This window comes from Nicotiana attenuata, chromosome 2, assembly GCF_001879085.1.
Source record: "Nicotiana attenuata strain UT chromosome 2, NIATTr2, whole genome shotgun sequence".
Lineage (NCBI taxonomy): Eukaryota > Viridiplantae > Streptophyta > Magnoliopsida > Solanales > Solanaceae > Nicotiana > Nicotiana attenuata.
In genome coordinates, this window is record NC_031990.1 from 36,382,426 (window position 1) to 36,401,415 (window position 18,990).

Consider the following 18,990-nt stretch of genomic DNA (forward strand, 5'->3'; position numbering starts at 1 on the left):
TACCAATTTAAAATACTTAGAATTCGGGACATGCCGTTTAGTGAATTTCACGGCCTCCCACAAAGTTAATAATACGCTAGTTGCTTTAGGCCCGTTACTTAAATAATTTTACCTTCCTAAATACGGGTGCACATTTATGTGACCCAAATCCAAATCTCAACGAAGTCGAAATGTGTCAAAAACCGCGGGTGCATTTATGTGACGTGGTTCGAGACGCATTTTCACGACGTTGCAATTCTCTTTAAAAAATAATAATAAAAGCGGTTTATATTTTAAAAGACGCATAAGTGAAAACATGTATTAAAATCATATTTTTAGCCATTTATAGCAATTTAAGCGACCGTGCTAGAACCACGGGATCCGGGGGTGCCTAACACCTTCCCTCAGGTCAACAGAATTCCTTATTCAGAATTTCTGGTTCGCAGACTCCAATTGGGAAGTCGATTTTTCCTCGATTTGGGATCTAAATTAAATCGGTGACTTGGGACACCAAAAGTCAATCCTTTCCCAAGTGGCGACTCTAAATAAATAAATAATCCCATTTCGAATAATGTTACTTTAAATGGAAAAACTCCCTTATACATTATCCTTCGGGGTAGGTGTGTAAAAAAGGAGGTGTGACAATATGTACTATGTATGGAGAGATCAAGGGAAATTTGTCTTCCTGTATTATTATGTAATGAGGCACACAACTCAATTTGACTGCTTCTTTCTATATAATCATGTTTTCATGTGGAAAAGAGATCGAATGTTAAATTTTAAGGTCTCTTCCTTGATTTGAAATAGCCATTGTGGTGTGTGGAGCATCTGCAAAGTCTCATATATAGCATCACAAGCGTTTTGGAGATTGGAGCATTTGTAAGTCGAGATTTTAAACTAAATAAACTTTATAGACGTTTATGTGGCACCCACTGCTACTGAGAATGTGGTGGATGGTTAAAGTTCTTTTACTTTTAATTTGAAGTTCTGAATTCGAATAAAAAAAATTTTAGTAGTGAGTATGTTATCTGGTCAAAAAATGTATTCAACATAATATGAATTAGTCAGACAAATGTATATCAAATATCAAATGATTAAATCAGAAGAAAGAAAAAAACATGACTCTATGCTTGTATCCAGAAGAAAGTCCTAATTGCTAAAAAAGGAAATTATTTGATTTTATTAAATCAGAAAAAGGAAAAAAATTGACTTTGGCCATCTTCAATCCTACTTCATATTTGGCTCAAAACTCCATTTTGGAGTAAAAAAATGAGGAATTTTGCTCCAACCCACCTCCAAATTTGCCTTTGGAGGGTGGATAGTGTCACTCCGAATTTGAGTGAAACTATTCATCTACTCCATAACTATTTCTAATTATTTTATTTTTTTATAATTTAGCCCTTTTAATTTATCATATTATATATACCTAATTATGTTTATGTAATATCTTTATAATATTAATTTTACATCTTAATTTTGGTGTATAATTTTGATAAATTAATTTTTGTGCACATATTATTTTTATGTAAATATAGGAAAGGGTAGTGGAGAGGAGGGTGAGAAAGAGTGTGTCTATCTCGGAGAATCAGTTCGGACTCATGCCAGGGCGGTTGACTACAGAAGCCATCCACCTTGTGAGGAGGTTGATGGAGCAGTATAGGGAGAGGAAGAAGGACTTATATATGGTGTTCATTGACTTAGAAAAAGCCTACAACAAAGTCCTTAGGGAGGTTCTATGGAGATTTTTAGAGGTTAGCGGCGTTCCGGTAGCATTCATTAGGGTGATTAAGGACAAGTACGATTGAGCTAAGACTCAGGTGAGGACAGTGAGAGGGGATTCAGATTATTTTCCAATGATGATGGGATTGCATCAGGGATCAGCTCTTAGTCCATTTTATTTGCCCTGGCGATGGATGTGCTGACGCGTAACATACAGGGGGAAGTGTCATGGTATATGTGATTTGCAGATGATATATTGCTTATTGACGAGACGCGCGGCGGGGTTAATGCTAAGCTGGAGATGTGGCGGCAAACCCTGGAATCTAAAGATTTCAAGTTGAGCAGGACAAAAACAGAATACGTGCAATCTAAGTTCAGTATTAGGACGCACGAAGCAGAAGTGGACGTGAAGCTTGATACCCAAGTCATCCCCAAGAGAGATAGTTTCAAATATCTTGGGTCTATTATACAAAGTAACGGGGAGATTGACAAGGATGTCACACACTGTATAGGAGCGGGGTGGTTGAAATGGAGGCTTGCTTCTGGTGTTTTGTGTGACAGTCATCTGCTACCTAGACTTAAGGGAGTTCTACAAAGCGGTAGTTAGACCGGCCATGTTGTATGCAGCCGAGTGTTGGCCAATCAAGATTCCATGCCTAGAAGATGAAAGTAGCAAAAATGAGGATGTTGCGATGGATGTATGGTCATACTAGAAAAGATAAGATCCGGAATGAATATATTAGGGACAAAGTGGGTATGGAAGAGAAGTTGAGAGAATGGCGGTTGAGATGGTTTGGTCATATGAAGAGGAGAGACGATGATGGCCCAGTTAGGAGGTACGAGAGGTTGCTCATGGCGAGACAGAGGAGGGGTAAAGGGAGGCCTAAGAAGAATTGGGGTAAGGTGATTAGGCAGGACATGGCTCTGCTCCAACTTATCGATGACATAACTCTCGATAGAAAGGTGTAGAAGTTGAAAATTAGGGTAGTGGGTTGATAGACAGTCTAGAGTTTTGCCTTGTCTTACTAGTAGTAGTTGTACTAGTCGGGTACCTCTTATTCCTAGTCCCTTGTTTATATACGGTATGTTAGTATTAGCAGTAGGATTGGCACTATTCTTGTAGTTTCTGAAGGAACACGTTAATCTAAACACATTAGATTAGTTCGTAAATCATAAAATGAGAACTTACTTGATCTTTGTGAAGCGGAAGCTAAAACGGATTGAACCGCGGTTGGAATTAATGGTCAGCGGTGGTTGTCACAGTGTGTTGGAGCAACCCCCAATTCCATAGTCTAAACCCTAGTTTAATTTCAGGAGAAGGCTAAGCGGAGGAAAAATACTGCACAGAGTATCATTTTAGTGTACACACTAAGTGTACTTATATAGGGAATACTAGGGTTAACTAATACCCCTATTGGGCCTTAGAGCACCCCTTATGGGTGGACCCAATATTCCTACTCTCCCACTCACACATAATGGGAGTGCTCATCTAGCCTGAGAAACATATTCTTAACTCATCTCCTCAATCATTTATGCAGGGATGTAGACTGTGCGACCAGCATACTGTGAGAGCTAAGTGCTATACATCTGTTAGGGGTATATAGCCTTTCGTCGAGCGCAAACCTGCAAGTAGATCATAAAGTATGTAGTACCCTGGATCATATAAATCACATTTGATATAGTCTCAAAATCTCATATATCGTTATTTCTTGTATTCACAATCATAACTCATAAATTATTATGGTGCACTAGTGAATACAAATAAATGAGATTCCATCAATGATCTTCGTCTTCTCACAATTCCCTTAACATTAGGGTGACTGCTTTTCTAGATATGCTCCGCTATATCGAATCTGTGTACATGGTCTTTTGGAAACACACTAAGATAGCTAACATCACACTAAGTCTCAAGTATCTGATCAGAGTCTCTAAGGGTACAAAATCTTGAGCTATCATAAAATCTCTGGGTCTCACACAATAATAAGTTGAGAATGGACTTATGTTAATCCAATTGGTCGACATTAGCACACATGGTATGAAACATGTGCTACAACATTTTCTCACTTTTCCCAGGGAGCGTATGTCTTTATCTCATAAAGAATGATGTACAGATGATATTTAGACACCATAAGTATCTAAATTTGAGTTCTTTGATCAACAACATCATTTTTAACTCGCATATGTCTCACAAAGTAGACTAGGTGAACGTTTTTCACCCTAATGACCTTATGTCATTGTTTAAGCGACATTCTGATCTAAGCGAATAGATCTCAAATTATCCTTATGATAATTTTGCTTAAAATCATGTCTCATCTCGTCACATCACTAAGATAAGCATGCGGTTTCTTGTGTGAGAAGGCCGTCCTCATGTCTACTCGACATACTTATAAAAAATAAGCAAAGAATGTACATAGCATTCAACAATAAAAATATGTATGTATGTAAATAAACTTTATTGATAATCAAAGAACATCAGTTTGTGAACACGGGAAAATAAATAACAAAATAAAGCATCTCAGAGTCTACACAAGCCTTGAGACCTAGTGTGTCTCACAAATGCATCTCTAGACAAAGGCTTGGTCAATGGATCTGTTAATATATCTTTTGTAGACAGATACTTCACATTCACTACCTTGCGTCTAACCATGTCTCTCTCATAGTTATACTTGATATTTATATGTTTGGTTTTACAATGAAACTTTGGGTCCTGGGTGGAGGATATTGCAGCCTCATTGTCACAATAGACTAATACTGGTTCAGTATTTTCAGTGATATCCAACAAGTTCTCCAAGAACTTTTTCAACCAAACAACTTCTTGTGCTGCTGCTGCGAGAGCCACGTATTCGGCGTCCATCGTAGATAGTGATTCACATGATTGTTTCTTACTACTCCATGATATGTCCCCATTACTGAGTAAGAAACATATCCTGAGGTAGACTTCTTCTCGTCTAGATCTCCTCCATGATCAGTATCACTCTATCCAACTAATCGCAGATCTTTGCCGCCTTGATAACAAATGGCATAATCAGCAGTTCCCTTCAGATATCTCATGACCCTCTTTACTTATTGCCAATGTGCAAAAACTGGGTCGGTTTGATATCTACTTACCAAGCCAACTGCTTGACAGATATCATGTCTAGTGCACACTAAAGCGTATATTAGACTTCCGACTACGCTCCTATAAGGAACTCAACTCATTCTTTCTGCCTCTTCAGGAGTCTTAGGACACATCTGACTTCCCAAGGTATGGCCTTTACTGATACAAGTTTCAGCTGGGCTACTATTTTGCATATTGAATCGTTCAAGCTTTTCTAATGTAATTCTCTTGTGAGAGATACAATAGTTTCTTTGGACGATCTCTTGAAATCTTAACTCCAAGAATATATGTAACTTCAGCCATATCTTTCATCTCAAATTGAGATGACAACTATGACTTTATCTCGGTTATAAACTCCTTATCATTTCCAGCTATAAGTATGTCATCTCATACAATGTTAAAATCACAAGCTTCTTCCTTGATCTTTTGGTATAAACGCAATGGTCTTCATCCATCATGGTAAAACCATTGGATACAACAACATTCTGAAAGAGTATATACCACTGCCTTGAAGATTGTTTGAGGCCATAAATAGACTTCAAAAGTTTACAAACCTTTTGTTCGTGGCCCTTTTCAATGAAATACTCAGGTTATTCCATATAAATTTCTTCATCTAGTTCTCCATTGAGAAAGCCAGTCTACATCCATCTGATGTAATTCAAGATCCAAGCTTGCAACAATAGCTAGAACCAGGCGAACTGAGGTAAATCGTACATCAGGCGAGAAAGTCTCTTCGTAGTCTATTCCTTTCTGCTGTGTATACTCTTTCGCCACCATTCGAGCCTTATATCTCTCAATTGTGCCATCTTCCTTGAGCTTAATTTTGAGAACCCATTTGCTCCCAATTGCTTTGCGTCCTTCAGGGAGTTCAACTAGTTCCGAAACTTTGTTGACTCTCATAGACTCCAATTCATCTTCCATTGCTTTTGTCCATTTATCCATAGAAGGGCATGAGAGAGCCTCTTTTACATTTTTAGGCTCGTTTTCTTCTTGTAGGAGCATCATAAATAGTTCGCCGCCTTCAACATCACATCGTCGTCGGGGAATCTTTTTACGAGAACCATGTCTTATTTGTGATTCATCATTGTTCCCATTTGGATCAATGTCCCTCCCACTCGGATCAAGATCATTCATCCTGCTCCCACTTGGAACAAGATCTGTGACAATCTCGTTCCCACTTAGCACAAGATCCATTTGGTCACTTCCACTAAATGTAGAATGATTACTTTCATTCGCGTCTGATGATGAAGGAGGTCTTCGATGAGAAACTAATTCATCATCTGCTAAAATTCTCCCACTCAAATGAAGTGATCCTTGTACTTCTTGATCCATTATCTCAAATAATTTTAGGTCTTGACCTACCTCTCCCTTCTTAGGGAACTCATCCTCTAAGAATGTGGCATCTCGTGTTTCAAATTCAGTTACACTCCCACTGTCTTGCTGACCTATAAACACATAACCCTTTGAGGTTTCAGAGTATCTTATAAAGACACTTTTCTTTCCCCCTCGGGCCCAATTTGCCATATTTGTGAGAGGAATCATGTGTATAGGCAGCACAACCCCAAGGTCTTAATACACTTAGGTCGGGTTGTCTTCCAATCCATAACTCATATGGAGTAGTAGTAACTGATTTTGTAGGCACTCAGTTAAGTACAAAGGTGGCAGTAAGCAACGCATCACCCCAGTAACTAATTGGGAGGTTAACTTGTGCCATCGTTGACCTAACCATTTCTAGGAGCGTTCTATTTCTTCTCTCCGCAACATCATTTTGTTGTGGAGTATTTGGGATAGTCAACTGATGAACTATTCCCTTTTCATCACATAAATTATTAAACTGAGTTGATAAATATTCACGACCACGATCAGTTCGAAGAGTTTTTATGTTCTTGTCTAATTGATTTTCCACTAAGCTCATATAGCTTTTGAAGCAACTTATTGCTTCTGATTTGTGGGAAATTAAATAGACATAACTGAAACGGGTAAAATCATCAATAAATATGATGAAATAACTTGCTCCATGCCTAGCCCTAACATTCATAGGCCCACAGATGTCCGAATGCACTAATTGCAAAAGATATTCAACTCTAGTCGCCTGACCAAAAGGTTTTCTTGCAGATTTTCCAGCTAGACAATCTTCACAAGTGGACAATTTCACATGTTCAATGTTGGAAAGCAAACCTTGTTTTGCTAACCTTTGCATTCTTTGTTGACCAATATGACCAAGTTTAGCATGCCATATGTTTACATCGCTATCATATTTATGTGAAGAAACAAACATAGAAAAACTAGCATTATTATTAAATGAATCATAATCCATATCTATAATAATTAAACCTCCGGTCACATGACCAAAACCAAATAAAGTTGAACCACAAGTCAACTTGGCAGAAGTACCATGACAAAACAAGTCAAATCCTAGCTTAAGCAAAACTGAAACTGAAATAACATTCCGACGAATTATTGGTGCAAAGAGAACAACATGTAGTATTATGTCTCGACCACCACGCAGGACTAACTTGCATGTACCGATCCATTCAACAACAACTTTATTGTTGTTGCCCACATATATCTACTTTTCTCCACGCGGAACTCGCCGAAATTCAACAAAGGCACTGCATTCCCAGGCTATGTGGTTCGTTGCTCCTGAGTCTACAATCCACAAAGGATTAGATTCTGCCAGAAAAACAAAACTGGAAGCACAAAGTTCACTAATTCGAGCATCGTGAAATATCTTTTTTTATTTATAAATAAATCAAATTGGGCCTTTAGCCCAATCTAAAAGGTTTGCCCATTTTAAAAAACTTTAACCTCTAAAACCCGTGTTCTTCATTTACCAGACAGCCCATTAAACATTTAAAACAAGAGAGGAGTAAAACCCTAATTCTTCTTAGTTTCTCCTCCATGTTTCAGGCACTTCTGCCATGGAGAAAATTTAGTTTCTCTTCGCTTCTTCTTCGTCTTTTTTTTTTTCAATAAATAGTATTAAAGAATAAGGTTTTAGGAAGATGTCATTTTCCTCTACAAGAGTTAGCCGCCGCCACTCAATGGAGCATGATCTCTGCTGCCACCAGCCTTTTCTCATAGTTGAAAGAAACTCTTATTTCTTCTTCTTCTTCTTTTTTTTTTTGCCATGGCCATGGAGCTCTAAGTTCCTATATTTTATTTATTTATTTATGGTTGTTTGGCTGTCAAAACTCTTAGATCAGTTTTAAACCGAATCTGAAATGGCTTCAAGAGTAGCCACCATCCGTTTGATGGTGGCTGGCGGTGGCCCTTTAGCGGCGTTCAACGGTAATAGGTGGAAAAATTGTTAACGAAACACAATTTTTTTGTTCAGATTCTTAAGGAAAACTGAAAAAATTCAAATTAAAAAAAATTTGTCAAAGACTGATCTAAAACTTATTTCAAATCAATAATAACAAAATTGTTTACGCAAAAAAAAAAAATAATCACTGATTTACTTAAAAACAACGGTCAATGATTTATTCACTGGTATAAATCTTTAGTAGGACCAACGGTTTTGGGCATCCCAATTGCACATAGAATATTACAAATAAATAGATACATAGTTCTAGATTCAGACAATTGATTACAACAATTGTAGTATAATTCCGGACCAGAAAACCATCGTATGGCTCTGATACCAATGAAGGAACACGTTAATCCAAACACATTAGATTAGTTCGTAAATCGTAAAACGAGAACTTACTTGTTCTTCGTGAAGCGGAAACGAAAACGGATTGAACCGCTGCTGGAATTACTGGTCGGCGGTGATTGTCACGGCGTGTTGGAGCAACCCCCAATTCCACAGTCTAAACCCTAGTTTAATTGTAGGAGAAGACTAAGCGTATGAAAAATACTACTCAAAATATCATTTTAATTTACACACTAAGTGTACTTATATAGGGAATATTAGGGTTAACTAATAATCCTATTGGGCCTTAGAGCACCCCTACGGGTGGACCAAATATTTCCTACAATTTCATATCCTTGGATCTTTGTCATTATTCGTTGTATTATTTGCTCACACTGTCTTATTCATTGTTGTTGCTATTGTTTCTCATTTGCTCCATTTTTTACGTTCTTGAGCCGAGGGTCTTTCGAAAACAACCTCTCTATCTTCATAGGTAGGGGTAAGGTCTGTGTACGCACTACCCTCCCCAGACCCCACTTGTGAAATTCTACTAGGTTGTTGAATATTATTTTTATGTAAAATTGTAGTTAGTTTTATTATAAGTTATAATTGTATAAAAAAAATGTAAAACCGTCACAAAATAAAAGGTGCAAATACAAAATACAAATGTTGCTAAAATTGAAAAGTAAAAATTGGAAATACAATAAAATTGAAAATAAATTAAATTAATAACATGTATTATATTGCACAATATGATAATCGGGGATGAGCGAGATCGTAATGCACCAATTCAAGATGCTTGGGAAGGTCCAACTCCAACAGTAGAAATGATAGTAGATGAAGATCACTGATTTGAACAATTTTTAAGTCGACACAAAAAAATTAAGGACAAAGATGCTCATTTTGCACTTCGTAATGCATTGATAGATAATTTATGGGAGCATATTAGACGCGGAAGTTGAATATTTAAGTAGTATTTAAACTAAAATTTAAACATGACCACCAAAGGATGTGGTGCAGTGGATGGGACTGCTCCTCCCTTAACCAGGGTATGGAAAAATCCTTGGTAGGGAGCGCTTCTCCCCGAAAGGGGCCCTATGCGGCGCGAAATCCCGATATAGTGGGGCTCCAATGCGGGTACCGGACACCGGGTGGGAAATCGAAAAAAAAAAAATTTAAACATGTAATATATAATTGAATTATCTTGTATCTCAATAATTTCACTTTTATTTGAATTACCCATTATTATGTATAATCTATAATATTTGCGTACAAATTATATTATTTAGAAAGTTATGGTATAAAATAATTTTATTTTAAATATATAAGAAAGAAATATGAATTATAAGGGATGAATATGTAAAATAGAAAAAAAAAGATTTGTTTAATAAAAATAAGAAAATAAAATTTAAATAATAGATAATAATATACTACAGAAGAGATTGAAGAATATAAAAAGGAATATCCTTTGTTGGAGTAAAAATTAATATGATGGTTAGAGTTAGTTTACTCCATTTTAGAGTAAAAATTCGGAGCGAAGATTGGAGATGCCTTTGGCTTCTATTTTTAGAGCTCTACCCTCCGCGAATTTTTTTTAACTGTCTCGCCATAATTCTTCTTGGTTTATTTCTCAAAATGTTTTAGTGTTCTTTCCCTTGAGAGTGAAATTTATTTTTATCACACTAAAAACTTATGTCGGACATCCTTTTCTTCTTTCGGAAGCCACTGCGTGTTTTAAAATAACAAAATAAATGTCCAAAATTACAAGATTAAATCTTTTCTTTAAGGGGCCATTTGGTTGGAAATAAGTTATCCCGAAATTATTTATTCTGTGATAAGTTATTCCATCCTCCCATGAGAATATAAAATATTACAATCTCGGAATAATTAACCGAAATTAGTTATACAACAATAAATATGAAATAAACTGATCTCAAAATTAATTTCGAAATTAGTTATTTCCTTATATTTCGTACCAAACGAGCTCTAACGGTATAATAATATAATTAGCCAATGATGCTGGAAGTGAACTAGGAATTGACAGAAGGGTGGGTGATAAGGGTGTGTCAAATTGACACGTACTGCAGTCAAAACTGATGAGCTGGCAAGCAGAGGATAAAAACATTTTCAAATCGGGTCAGAGCCCCGAAAAAACACCGTACATCGAAGTTACCGTTTCCCCCAAAATAGATAAGCACAAACGTCTCATTTTATTTACTACCGATAAATCAGAAAAATGAAAGGAAAAAAAAACTCTCTAATTAACGTCACTTTACACATTTAACCTTCCCTTTTCTCTTCAAAATTAAAAATTCAGTGTGTTTAATGGATGCCTAGATTAAAAAAAAAATGTATCCCAAGACAAATAGTTGTTTCATTGCTTAAAAAACGATGAAGATTGTACTAATCTCACATGTTTAACAAGTACAAACAATTTATATTCTTAACCAAGTATTTCTCTTAAAAATAGTACTCCATCCGGTCAACTTTAAGTAATTTTCTTTTCACATATATTAACAAATTCAACTTTTAGCATTAATTAATAATGAAATTGATCGTGCTAACCGTAATTTGCTTATTGAAAATATAACAAGCTACTCCTAGCCTCCTAGGTTCTTCATTCCAAGAACAACTTTGGAGAGAAAAAATAATTCCTTTTCGATATGAGAAAATCAAATATCAACAACAACCAGTAAATCCCACAAAGTGGAATCTGGGAAGGGTAATGTGTACGTAGACCATACCCCTACCCCGATGGGGCAAAAAAGCTTTTTCCGATAGACACTCGGCTCGGGACGACGAAAATAAAATAAGAAGAGACAATTCATCAGTATCGTCAACAGAAACTATAGATATCGTAACAATATCATAAAATTCATAAATAGATGACATGCAATAATGTGGGGCTATGAAAAACAGAATGGATAGTATGGACTCTACACTAACCACAAGCCGTCTAAGATCAACCCTATCAAACCCGTCTCACCCCCGATATGAAGTAGAAAAAACTCGACTACCCTCTAGCCTACAACTCTTATGCTCGACCTCTAGACTTTCCTATCAAGGGTCATGTCCTCGAAAATTTGCAAGAGAAAATCAAATGTGGTGAAGCATAAAAAAGACCAAAAAGTCACTTGAAGTGGACCGGAGGGAGTATAACATCAAATAGTATTAGGGATTATTATCACATTTAATGTTATTAGGGTTACAAGCATTTAATACTCGAAATGTCGCAACTCACAAGGAAAAACAAATACAGAAAAGAGAGAAAGAAGGTCAATATCGTCATGTTGATGATTTTTGGTTCGAAAAATGAAATCAACAAAAAATTTGGAGACTTCTCTGACACACTACAAGGGAACCGTTTCCTTCTTCAAAACTCAACTCCTGCTCCTCCTCCTCTTCCCTCTCTGTTGCAGCGGTTATTCTCTTTTGAAATTTGAATATATATCAACAGCCTACACTTAGATTCATCTCGTACACATATTTATTTTACACAGTAGAGGGAGGCATTTGCTTCTCTCTTTTACAGAAGCAAATATAGGTAAAGAGACAAACAACATGTTTTACTCACAGTTTCTACTTTCAAAGAAGGGGGCTTTACGCACCATTTGGTTTGCTGCTCATTTTCATAAACGCCTCAAGAAGGACCAAGTTCAGCAAACCAACATCCCTTCTTCTGTTGGTTCGTTTCCTTTTTCTCTGCTCTTTCCTTTCTAGTTTTTTTCCTTTTCATTAATAGAAAGAAGTTAAAAAGTAGTCTTTTAACATTGCTGGGTTTTTTAGACCCTTTTGGTAAAGGATTTAAGTCATGTATACTTACAGCGTAACGAATTTTTTACACTATCAGCGTAATTTAAGCTGTTATAGCAAGTTATATGCCATTTGTTCTAGGTTACAGATCAATGTTTTTAACTAGAGTTACCTCCAATTACCTTTTAAATGACGTGATGGTGTTTATATTTTTTACACTGTCGGTGTTTATATATCCTAACCATAGTATGATGAATTGGAAATTAGTGTTCTGCTGAAATAGTTCTTAAAAAAAGTTGTTTGTTTATATTGGTTTTGAATGCACAGTTCGTGTAATTTGTTTTTGTGTCCCAAATAGCAGCTAGTAGTTACTTTCTGTACCCATTGTGTTATATGTTGATCAGTACATTGAATAAGCCTTCTATTACCAGAGTAAGTTGGATGGTTTGGGCAGTTGTTCCTAAATTGAGTGCTATTCATTTTTATAATTTGGCCACAAAGCTTAATTCGATTCAATTGTGGCATACTGGTTATTCAGATATTTCCATAGTTTGTGACCTAATATGTTTTAGATGCAACGAATGCGATAGTTATATAGTCAGACATTTCTATAACAGCATCCCTATATAACAATACTTCACTATAATTCTATAACAGCATCCCTATATAACAACACTTCACTATAAAGGCCAAGCTTTTCCGGATTCAATTTTCATATTGTGTTATAATATATGTTCTCTGTATCAGCACTTCGTTATAACATCCAAACATATTCGGAACAAACGAGGTTGTTATAGAGAGGTCTTCGCGAGACATTGTAAAAAAATTGTAAATACACGAAAAATAATCATGTCCTCCAAGCCAGGGGAAAAAGTTTCCGGGCTTTACGTTTGTATTGTGAACATTTTACTTCAAAATTGGGTGACGATAGGTAGTGGTAAATATTAGATCTCTAGAATCGTTGGATGAGATTTCGGTATGGAGTTTTTCTAATTTTTTTTTTTTTGAGGTTTTGGGGGGGGGGGGGGGGGGGGTAGGAATATGTTTGTCAATTTACATCTTCACGATTTGCTGTGTCTGTATGTAATCAAATGCTCATTGCATCTTTTTGATTTCAGATTCTTGTTGCTGTTTGATCGGGGCACTAAATTGTAGCACCTAAAAAGTGTTAACAGTTACTTGACTGATTTTGTTTTTGCCTCATTTACTGCTTTTGTTTCTTTTTTCAGATAAAATTCTGAAGGATGGAGCTCCTGTGGTTACCTACAGAATTTTAGGTCCCCTGCTCCTGGGTGTGGTGAGAATATACTCGAAGAAAGTAGAATATCTTCTACATGATTGTAATCATTTTCTTGTTAAACTTGGTGATTTTGCAACTTACAAGAGATCAACTAGCAAACTATCAGCTCTAAGGATTGAGGGTCTGCGTGCTCCTAACTGCTCTATCAAACTACCAAAGAAATTTGAACTGGATACTTTTGAATTGGAAGTCTTGGAAGATCAAAATGCAAGCAGGTGAAATATGTATACTGTGCTGTCAAGTGCCAATTTGTATATTTTGTTTTTCTTTTTTCCTTTCACGGTTTCCTGATTGTTGGCTTGGGGTTAATCATTTCAATCTTGGTTTGCTTGCTATATGCTGGTTTGAAGTGGTCATGTGGCATCTCGTGAAGAAATTATGCTTTCAGGTACTGTACATCTTTGTGTTTTTTCATCCTCGGGTACTTGGTTATAACTTTTCTGCTTTATGATCAGATGCTTGGAGGAGTGAGCAAACACGCTTTGGCTTATCTAGCAAGGTAATCGTTTAATTTATTATCAATTTTCGGTCTTTTAAAAGCATATTTCTCTGCACGTGGAACTACTAACTAGGTTTTATTTCTAAAGAAGGCAGAATACCTCACTTTCTGCTTTCTATTCACTATATCACTTTCATGCTTAGCAAGAAATACTTCTGTTCCTTGGATATTCTGTAGTTCTTGTTAAACTCTTTGCCAGGACAAAAAATTAGAGGATTACTAGATCACCTGGATTGGTGTAGCGCATATTATCGTATCAGTTTGCTATTTGTAGATTGTTGTCTGCTGGTCAGTGTGATTTGTGCTTGTCAAGGTATTTCATTTATTAACGTAACTGGTTTTCTTTGAACACGTTCCGGAAAGTGTTAGTGGTGCCTGTGTTCAATTTGAGGAAATAATTTGATTGATCAAGCTGCTAGTTTCTAATGGTACTTGAATAAGAGTGAGTTTAGTGCCGGTCACCTTTATTAGTTTTTTCTAATGATGTCATGAGTACTTGAAATTTCTCCATAACTACTTCCTTGTCCTTTTCTTTTCTATGGATTTTCTTGCATACATGACAATTAAGCTGCTTCTTACAGTATGAGGAAGATGTCTCTCGTTCAGAGTCTTTGACCACAGATCACACTCCAGTTAGAGAGTATGCTCTGATTCTATACTTCTCTTAATAAACATCGTAGTTCTAGTGCTAAGAGTGTTAACCTTTCATGGTGTAGCGTATGTTCGCCTCATCTGATGGACAAAGATGTTCACTTCCGCCCATCACTTGGCTCAGGCCACTTGGCAGCGCTGTGGCACCTTAATGGGACTAGGTTCTCCTTAGAAGAGCGTTTTGAACCTATGACATTTGGGGACCTTGATTTTCAGATGACTTCTGATAAGACAGCTGATCACCAGACTGATGAGCAGATGAAAGAGTCTAATGCTGGGAACTTGGTAAACGAGGAGCATTTGTCATCATTGGAAGAACACGCAGAACCAATGATTACCGTAAACGCTGAAGCAGGAACCAATATTAGTCAACAATCTGAGAAAATTCGTCAGCCAATTGGGCTCTTAAAACACCCTGATACAGGAGGGGATGTAGATGATGAAGGACCAGCAGGCGTTGGTGAATCATTTTCCGTGGAAAAGCAACAAAAGAAAAATGCTGAAGCATCTTCCTCTAGAAATGGGAAGGATCGGACTGAACATGATCGTTCCCTCTGTATTGATGTACACCCAGATATCAAGCTCTCAGGTGATTCTGGTGGATCCTTATCTGGATCCCACCCCCCAAAAATATCAAAGAAAAAACGGAACCAGAGTCTTTTCAATTTTTTTTTGGTAGCTTGTTGGGTACAAATCTAATTTTGTTCACTTTCGATACTTAAGCAGATAGGTTATGTTTCTTAAAACTGCTTTTTCGTTCAACCAACAGCACTTTCTTTCAATTCAGGATCTACATCACCAGATTTCATATCTGTTCGCACCCCAGCTACCAAAGAGCGTACTCGGATTTCAAGGAAGCGGAGGTGCATATTTGATGAATCTATCGTCATCTCAAACGAGTATGATCCTTCTTGTCTTTTTACCATTCAAGGTCTGCACTAAGACATCCTATGCAGGATAGATTCGCAGAGATGAGGCTTTTCATTCTGCGGTTCCATTAGTACGATAACTGACAAAGATGTAGCAGTTTGGAAAGTCATTTCGGCATGTAGAATAATGGACGGTCATTATAGTTTCTTCTAGAGCTCTCAATTTCTTTAGATCTGGACTGTTGTTGCCAGTGGCGTGTTGAGTTCTGTGTCAACATTTAAATGCTCTCTTTTCACACTTGTACTATTCATCTTATTGTGCTTATGTCATGCAGTTCTACATGAGAGTTTCAAATGTATCCTGTTTAATTGATAGTATGACAATAATGATGTTGTGGATGCTGTCCATGAAAGCCATTTTTTTGGTTTCTGCTGATGATTCTTCTTGTTGTAACCTTCTTTACAAAGTCTTGTAAGTTCATTGCATATTTAGAAAAGATTGGTGTGACACAATCCAACCATGCAGGGTATACAAGGGTTGGATCGGTGATACGAATGATTTGGTATGCAAGAGAAGAAAAGCCCCTCATACCAGTTATCTTGCACGGAAAGTGCATAAAATTTCCTCACTTCCTCAGAGTTTCGAGGAGCCTTTAATTCCTTGTGAGTAAGCTTTTCGATGCTGCCGCTGCTATTTCCGTGTTTTACGAAACTTAACTAACCAACCATGGCAATGCAGGTGGTGATCCAATTAATATCATATCTGCAATTTGCAAAATTAGATCAACAAGGGATGGGCCTGCTGAAACAGTAGATGTTCCTTCGCATGAGGAAATACCAGGTTCTCCTAATACACTCAGATATGGGGAACAAATGCCTGTTGCTTCTGCAACATCTCTGCGTGAGGACATACGTATTGGTCCTTTGTCATCTCTGCGTGAGGACATACCTGAATCTCCTGGTGAACTCAGATGTGAAGAACAAATACCTATTGCTCCTGCAGCACCTCTGCATGTAGGTATACCAGAATCTCCTAAAACACTCAGATATGATGGTGAACAGACACCTATTGCTCCTGCAACACCTGTCACTGGCTCAAGCTCGTTGAGATTTCATGACATGCAAGGAATTTCTAGATCACACAACGAACCAGCAAGTTCAACTGAAAGCACAAAAGGAGCACCCCAAATGGAGGATCAAGAATTGGAGATGGATTTGATGGATGAGGTATAACATGATTGAGTAGTCCGATCCCCGACTTGAGTGCAGGAGATTGTATTGAGTTATAGAAGTGCATTGTAAAGATTAATCTGTTGTTTGTTTCATCAGAATGTGTTGTCGTCCATATCTGTTATTTTATGCTAATAAGCGCTAACTGTTGCAAATGCCCTCTTTCTTCAGGAGATAAATTCATCTGAAGGGGATACCTCAGAAAAATGTAAGACAGTACCGTCCTTTTTAGGTTTTTTCGAGGGTAGGGGGTAATATGATCCAGTGGATCATAATACTTTAGTTGGATGCCATTCTTATAAGTTCTTGTTTTTGTTGCAGATAATTTTTCCTTGAGAACAAGGTATGATGAATGGGGGATCTCACTGCCAGTTTATCCCCCCTACCCCTATCTTTTTGTTACAACTCCCAGAATCTTGCCAAAGATTTCTTTCTTCTGCTTTTGCTGGAGATTCATTCTGTTGCTTTCTTGCATGCAGAAAAGTTGCCAGATTTCTGCTTGGAAACTTTCTTGCTCGAAAGGGCAAGGAGAAAGTAGAAGTTGTTAACTTGTCCTCGCTTCTGAAGGGGAAAACAAAGAAACAGAGTTCAAGGGTATTCTACGAGATACTGGTATTGTTTCTGGCATCCATTAGGTTTTTTAAATCTTTCAACTTTTGGTACATACACTAAAGAGCTTTCGAGCAGGAGTTTGTGTCCCTTCTGTCGATCAGCTGTCTGTACTCGTACATTCTGTTCATGTTCCTCTCCTTAACTTTTCCAAACCATTTAACTTGTTTATTGGTACCTCTGTATCTGCTTGCTTCACTTGTAGCCGTTCTAAACCTTTTCTCTTAACCTCTTTTATGGAGAAAAGGGTTTCTTGGAGTGTTCTTTCTTTTATTTTGTTTGCATCTTTTGGTGTTTAGTGACGTGGTCATCCAGCAGCTAAGATCATCACAATAGCATTCAGCAAATGATAATTCATAGCTAGAATTGAGGTGGTAGTTGAATCTGAAGTCGTGAGAGTCCCATTTGGATCACTTCTTTTGAGCTCCATACTGGTGCTTAAACCTGATGTCCTTATTTCTATTATGGTTGAAATAATATCAGCCTACTTATTCTTGAAAGAGTTGCACCTATAGAGCATATGTAAAGCACCGTTGGGTTGCACACACAGCGGATCTCTCTCTATCTATTATTCTTAACTATTCTTGACGTGGCGTGTCCGTGTTCTTGGCGTAGCAGCTTACGAAATGCTAATGTCAGATAGGGTAGATACGTAGATATTCGTTATATATGTGTTTTATACATTTGTCTTTGTATATATCTACACTATGCACATAGACATATTGTGTGATACTATGCTGAATTTTCTTGCAGGTTCTGAAATCAGGGGGATGGATAGACGTGCGACAGGATGATGCCTATAGTAGCATTCTTGTGCGAGAACTTCCTAGACTAAAGCAGACATTTGAAGCTGAGGGTATCCACTCAAAGTCCTGATCTGTAACTATCTTAGCATAGGGAGCAATGTGGGTAAATAGTAGCGTACATGCATACGCCTTTTCTTAGAGCAGTGTGTGTAAAGAGTAGTAGATGGATCAATCACTTGCATATTCCTTTTTGCAAGTACTTGAATCTCATAGAGTCTGTAGTTGGGTGAACAGGGAGAGTAGGAGGATATATATAGAGTGGAGGAGGAAGGAACATGGAGAGATAGCATTGTGCTCTTGGCTCGGCTCTTTCACTTGGCAGATGAATCCAACGATCTACTCTATGAGTGGAGTTAGATTATTATAAAGTATTATGTGTAGGAACTTCTAACTTATGAATGCAAATTTCGCAAAATCACTTGAATTTTTTGTTGTTGCGGAATATCGTGGGTTAACTAGCACACAATCACACAAAGCAAATAGAGAAGAAAAATCAAACACAATCATACACAAAGCAAACAGAGAAGAAAAATCAAACACAAACACACAAAGCAAATAGAGAAGAAAAATCAACACAAGTATTTAACGAGGTTTGGCTAAGCCTATTCCTCGGGGCAAAAGCAGAGAGAATTTTTCACTATGAATGAGAAGAAAAGCACAATGCAACTTTTGGAATCCCCAACTACAACCCCTATATATAGATTCCAAAAGGTCCCAAACCTATAAGAGAAAGGTTTCCCAATTTGACAAGGACTATCGGTTTTCCTTTCCCAAATCTATTAGGACAATGGGTTTTCCTAAACCTATAGGGATTATGGGTTTTCTAAAAATACAAGGAAACAAT

At 37.1% G+C, this 18,990-nt stretch overlaps 1 protein-coding gene across 2 annotated transcripts; it reads left to right on the forward strand.

The window, feature by feature from the left end:
- Positions 11,708–18,572, forward strand: LOC109207307 (sister chromatid cohesion 1 protein 2). 2 transcript variants are annotated; one of them, XM_019370211.1, is made up of 14 exons: positions 11,708–12,114; positions 13,412–13,479; positions 13,567–13,697; positions 13,833–13,870; positions 13,938–13,981; positions 14,563–14,621; positions 14,698–15,221; positions 15,420–15,531; positions 16,028–16,164; positions 16,241–16,728; positions 16,903–16,939; positions 17,053–17,074; positions 17,211–17,343; positions 18,094–18,572. In XM_019370211.1, exons 1-14 carry the CDS (start codon positions 11,991–11,993, stop codon positions 18,214–18,216), a joined length of 2,040 nt encoding a protein of 679 aa, XP_019225756.1. In that variant the 5' UTR covers positions 11,708–11,990; the 3' UTR covers positions 18,217–18,572. The 2 variants fall into 2 exon arrangements, with proteins under 2 accessions (XP_019225756.1, XP_019225749.1); XM_019370204.1 differs by having other exon boundaries at positions 13,412–13,697.

Excerpts from the sequence above, each read along its gene's own strand:
- LOC109207307 (XM_019370204.1), top strand. The coding sequence starts at position 11,991 with ATGTTTTACTCACAGTTTCTACTTTCAAAGAAGGGGGCTTTACGCACC. Across the intron at positions 13,698-13,832 it reads GAAGATCAAAATGCAAGCAG|TGGTCATGTGGCATCTCGTG; the intron begins GTGAAATATGTA and ends GCTGGTTTGAAG. Across the intron at positions 14,622-14,697 it reads GATCACACTCCAGTTAGAGA|CGTATGTTCGCCTCATCTGA; the intron begins GTATGCTCTGAT and ends TTCATGGTGTAG.